This window comes from Papaver somniferum, unplaced genomic scaffold (assembly GCF_003573695.1).
Source record: "Papaver somniferum cultivar HN1 unplaced genomic scaffold, ASM357369v1 unplaced-scaffold_158, whole genome shotgun sequence".
Classification (NCBI taxonomy): Eukaryota; Viridiplantae; Streptophyta; class Magnoliopsida; order Ranunculales; family Papaveraceae; genus Papaver; species Papaver somniferum.
In genome coordinates this window covers 4,446,417-4,452,300 of record NW_020625264.1, presented here as the reverse complement: position 1 = coordinate 4,452,300, position 5,884 = coordinate 4,446,417, and the positions used below count along the sequence as shown (strand labels likewise).

Below are 5,884 nucleotides of genomic sequence, written 5' to 3'. Positions count from 1 at the left end.
TTTTTTTGCTAAGTCAAATCAATAAACTTGCCGGCGCAATTGCGCGGGTTTACCGAACTTGTTAAACATATTTCAGTATATTTATCACAATTTGAATAATGTATTACAAAAATATTGGAATTTACTTGAACGCAGAATGATTAAGAAATTCAAATAAAAGTCTCAATTTTGAGAGTGGGAGAGAACATATCTTCATCTACTTCCCCATCAGATTAATTGAGCTGTACCTACTATGTGGATATGGTAGCTGCGGGTCTTCTCTTTGAATAAAATCAACTTCGAGTGAGTGAAGAAAGGAGAGTGACGTCTTGTAATCATACGGTATAGAATCCTTCAATTTGTCGCACTGCCATATACGTAATTCCCGAAGAGAAGTCCATAATCGTATATCCGGAAGAGATGTTAAAACAGGACATACGGATAATTCCAGCTTGTAGAGAGAACTGTTGTTGCTTTTGCTGCTGTTTAAATCATCATCACGAAAACCTTGAAACTCGGAACAATTAAAAATCCCTAGAAAATGAAGATTGGGAGTATTGTTTTGGAGTAGTGCGCCCATTGGGAAATATATCAGCTTTGGAGAATGTGATATTTTAATGGATGTGAGAGATGTCAGACATCCCCCTGCAGATAAGATTGAGTTCACTGTCTTGTCGTTGGTTTCCCAAAATTCCAATACCTTGAGAGAAGGAAACGAGTTCGGAGTGCTTCTCAATTTTGGACAAATCCAAATATACAGCTTCTCAAGGAGAGGGAAGGAATCAACATAAAAATAAGATGATGGAGGAGGAGAAACCCATTCTTCTAGATTATGCATATAATTGATTTGCAGCTCAACTAAGGAAGGGAATAACAAGAAGGATGACGCTGTAGTAGTAGACTTCTGGGTACTTTCTTCTTCTTCTTGCTGCTGATAATAAAATTCTCCACCCAAACACTTAACTGAACTCATTGTATGAATCGTAAGATTCCTAAGACATGGGAGCATACCTAGAGCTGGAAGCTTCTCACATCTCCTGCAATACGATACTTCTAATTCAACCAAATTAAGAAGCAGGCAATTAGACGATGAAGAACCCATCCACTTCGGAAGATTTAAACCAGAGAATTCACATATTCGCAGCTTTCTCAAATTGGGGTGAGGTCTAAGACCCTCTAAAACCATATCTTCATCTATATAATATATATGTTGATTGCTCCAATCTAGATATAATTCTCTCAAATGATGTTTATCCTTCAACTTTGCCCTCTCTGCATCTTCAATTCCACTCACATTCTCTAGATTTGTTATACGCAACACTTGAAGGGAGTTAAGGGCAGCTAACTCTTCTATCCCACTAAGAATCCTCACCATGTACGGATCCAATGTTTCAAGGCAAGTTAGCTTTTCTATACCTCTAGACATCATATCATCCTTTCTCATATGTCTAAACTGTCTTAGTTTCGGCCAATTCTTAATTTCTTTGGGAAGCTCACATGAAGATCCAAAATCCACTATCTCCAAATTACAGAGGTTTTTAACGCAAGATTCAGGCAATACTTTGATCTTAGTACCATACAAATTAAGGCACCTTAATCGTGTCAATGCTTCTAGTTCTGCAGGTAAGGCATCTAATTTACAACATTGCTTAATATTCAACGTCATGAGATGTTTTAACAAACCAATATTTTCTGGTAAGGCTTCAAACTTCTCGCACCTTTGGAGATCCAACGTCTGCAAATTGGTGAGGTTGACGAAAGAATCATCAGGTAAAACTTTAATATCAGACCATGAGACATCGAGGTGTCTCAAATTTTTCAAACGCCCAATTCCACCAAGAAAACCAGAAACAGTTTTGCATTTAACCAATATCAGTGTCTGCAAATTGTAAGAATGATTTAATGACACACCATGCGATAAATCAAATTCAAAATATGAGAGGTCCAGGAACCTCAAATGTATGAACTTAGAATCTGAGAAGGATAATTTTGTATGCCAACCACCAAGCGGATACAATACCCGTAAACGCCTAGTAGAAGATAAACCACTGATTTGTGAACATTTATATGCATTAACAGCAACAATCGTTCGCAAATTCTCTGCCTTCGAAAATATTTCTGCAGCTGTTGCCGAGGATCCGCTATCACATATCAATTGTAAACGACGAACTTGCTGTGAAACATCTTCCTTCCCGTCAACCCCAAATTCTTTACCATCCACAACACTCAATGCGAGATCATGCACAAGATCATGCATCTTACACGAGATGATACCAAGTCCATCTTTTTTTGTATCCTGAAAGAATGAGTTCCACAACAAAAACTCAAAATAATCATTCCCAATATCTTCAAAGGATCTATTATTTACCTCATCTGCAGGTAGCTCAAGAAATCCCTCCGCCATCCACATACGTATCAATATCTCTCTTTGAATCTCCCAATCTTTGGGAAATAAACAACAATATGAAAAACATTGTTTCAAACGTGAAGGTAAGTTATCATAACTCAATTTTAAGATTGATATGACTCTGTTATTTTTTGATTGAACCCATAAATTCTTGTTGTCCTTTAAGGAAATCCAGTGGCTTTCTTCCCTTTTATAGGATAATAAACTTCCAAGAAAGTTCGCCGCAAGTGGTAAGCCATCGCATTTCTCCGCTATGTCAAACCCAATATCTGACATATTTTTAGAGAGTGGAAATGAAATTTTATTCTGCATAATAGACCAACAATCATCATGTTTTAATTTTTGTAATTCATAGGACGTACCCCCGACAACACAAGCAACTTGTTGGTCTCGTGTGGTGACTAATATTTTGCTGCCTGCAACACCATTGAAAAGGATTCCATGTAGTTTTTCCCAATCTCCAGCATCCTTATTCCAAAGATCGTCTAGTACTAACAGGTATTTTTTACCAGTCAGTTTTTCCTGAACTTGTCTCGCCAGCACATTACAATTTGATGAAGCCCCGCATAAACCATCAGTAAGGGACTCTAAAATTTCTTTTACGATCCTATAGACATCAAACTTGTCAGATACACATACCCATATTTTTATTGCAAAATGTGTTTTTATGGACTCGTCTTTGTATACCAACTGCGCCAAAGAAGTCTTACCCAGACCCCCCATACCCACAATGGATAGGGCCGAAAGTTGCCCTTCAAGAGAAGAATGGTGTGGTGCTGTAGATGTAGACATTGAAGGCAACCATTTGTTAGTCAGCATCTTTACTATTTCTAGTGTAGCGCCCTTCCTGCCTATAAGCACCGAATCATCAACAATTGAAGTAGTTATCCGGTTGCAGTTCGCTATTATTTGATCGACTTGACAACCATCATTAGTAACATTCAACGAATATCTGACTTTATCATTGTAGATTGAATCCAAGCTTTTATTAATGGCTTGGATTTTATCAGCCATCATAGAAAGAAACACAAGTGGATTGGAGGATTTAGTCATACAGTCGCGTACTTTGTGTTTGAGCTGACTTCCTCTTTCGCAAAGACGCATGGTTTCATAATTGAATTCATCCATAAAATCATCTGCATCGTAAACAATGTCTTTGAGCCTTCTCAACCAAAGTCTGACAGTAGCATCGGTTATTTGTTTCTCCTCGGCATCAGAAATTAAAGCTTGTATTGACTCCAACGTTTTCCCAAGTTTCTTTAGGTCCTCTTTAACACCCCATCCCCGACCAATCTGTTGACCAATAACCGGGAGCAATTTCTTCATGATCTCAGTCACACCACTAACAAGAATCCTTTCTGAAGCCATTACAAGAAAACCAAATCGATAGAGAGAGATACCAAAGATAATGAAGATGATAAGATAATTGAGAGAAGAAGATAAAAAATTTCTAAGATGGACTGTTTGTATGGTATTGGCTTTTTTTTTTGAAATAATTTGTATGGTATTTTGAATGTCGAATATATCTAACTTTAAAATGCGTCTATACATAAGTGGATCTTTTCAAACTTTCAACCACTATCAATTATCATTAAGTTAAAAATATTAGATAAAGATTATTTAATGGTTTTCATGATTTTGAGGGGGTAGATCCAGGATTAGCTGACCTTTCACTTCGTCACTGAGTACACTAGCTAGCACGATCGACCTTTAGTAGATATCATGAGGCATTCTATTTACTATTTTGCATTTCGAATTGATCAATTCAAGTGCAACAATATACATCAAGTTGTCCGTCAATGTGAACAGCACTCCTTGTGGATTTTTATGCATATAGTTGACATTTAAATTCAAGTGATGTAGTTGTCTGTCCATGTGAACAGCACTCCTTGTGGATTTTTAAACATATAGTTGACATTTGTATGTATAATGTGCCGTGTAGTGTGCTGTGTACGTTTTTCCTAAATGATGTTTTTTAGTATTTTTTGTCCAAGTATCTTACATTAATTTGTGATTGTGATTGTTTGATTGCACCAGTGGTTGTCCAACATCCGTTAATTTGTGATCTTCCGAATAGATTCTGATGAATCAAATATATCATCAAGTTCTGGTTGGTTGACATGTATTTAGAATTCAAGTATAAATTTCGATTAATCGAAGATGCCATAAAATATCTTTTGTTATATATTCGTAGATTTTGATCGTCGCCTTAGATTCTGATGAATCAAAGGTATCACTAAGTTCTTGTTGATTGACATGCATTTACAGTTTGAGTATAAGTTCCGATTGATCGGAGATGTTATAGAGTATATCTTTTTATTAATTCGTAAATTTTGATATACACCTTATATTCCGATAAATCAAAGATATCATTAAGTTCTTGTTGGTTGACATGCATTTAGAGTTCAAGTATAAATGTCGATTGATCGGAGATGTCATAAAGTATATTTGTTATAAATTCGTAGATTTTGACCTTCGCCTTAGATTCTTATATGTCGAATATATCATAAGTTCTTGTTGGTTGAAATGCATTTAGAGTTCAAATATAAATTCCGGTTAATCAGAGATGTCATAAAGTATATTTTGTTCTAAATTAGTGGATTTTTGCCGTCGCCTTAGATTCTGTTAAATCGAAGATATCATTAAGTTATTGTTGGTTGACATGCATTTAGAGTTCAAGTATAAATTCCGATTGATTGGAGTTGTCATAAAGTCTATTTTGTTATAAATTCGTAGATTTTGACCTACACCTTAGATTCTGATGAATCGAAGATATCATTAAGTTCTTATTGGTTGACATGCATTTTATAGGGTAATAATTCGTAAAATGCTTGTTACTAAATGATAGGTTCTTAAATAATGGTAACAGTTTTTGTAACAAATGTTACATGATGTCATCTAGGTTTCATATTGTAACTGTTTTTGTAATTAGTGTTACTATATACCCATGTTACTGTAACATATTTAATATGTTACCATAGTTGACATTATCATGACATTTTTATAAACAACTGTTATTATTTATCTACATAACTAGTTATCGGGAAACCACTTCAAAATATTACCTTGTTCTGGACCGACATATCTCAATCTACTTCTTGATTTAATTTCATGCACTGGAGCTAGGCATGACTTGTATGGATAGTTACCTAAGGTTTAAGAAAAACTCACATATAATAAAAATAATAAAAAAAGTGGTACAATATGTAAAGTAATATACATTGTGTTGTAGTATGTGGTGACGAAAATGGTGGTAAAGAGGTTGTGGTGGAGATCGATAGTTTAATATTTAATGAGAATAACTATTTTTTATGGATGATATTAAACAAAAAGAAAGAATGGAAGAATGGTTCAAGAGTCATGTTTGGTGCAATAGGTCTCAAGGTCAAATCTTGTGAAGAGTATTTTTATAGAACTTATATTTCAAGCGCAAGAAGCCCAACTCATGATACTGTATAAACTATTACCTAAAACTACTAGCAATAACTAGAATTTATG

The 5,884-nt window shown here is 35.1% G+C and overlaps 1 protein-coding gene across 1 annotated transcript; it reads right to left on the bottom strand.

The window, feature by feature from the left end:
• Nucleotides 1-185: 185 nt before the first annotated feature.
• LOC113337009 (disease resistance protein RGA2-like) lies at nucleotides 186-3,835 on the bottom strand. Its single transcript, XM_026582711.1, has one exon. The coding sequence runs from the start codon at nucleotides 3,752-3,754 to the stop codon at nucleotides 197-199; it is 3,558 nt and encodes a 1,185-aa protein (XP_026438496.1). The 5' UTR covers nucleotides 3,755-3,835; the 3' UTR covers nucleotides 186-196.
• Between the last annotated feature and the right edge of the window lie 2,049 nt (nucleotides 3,836-5,884).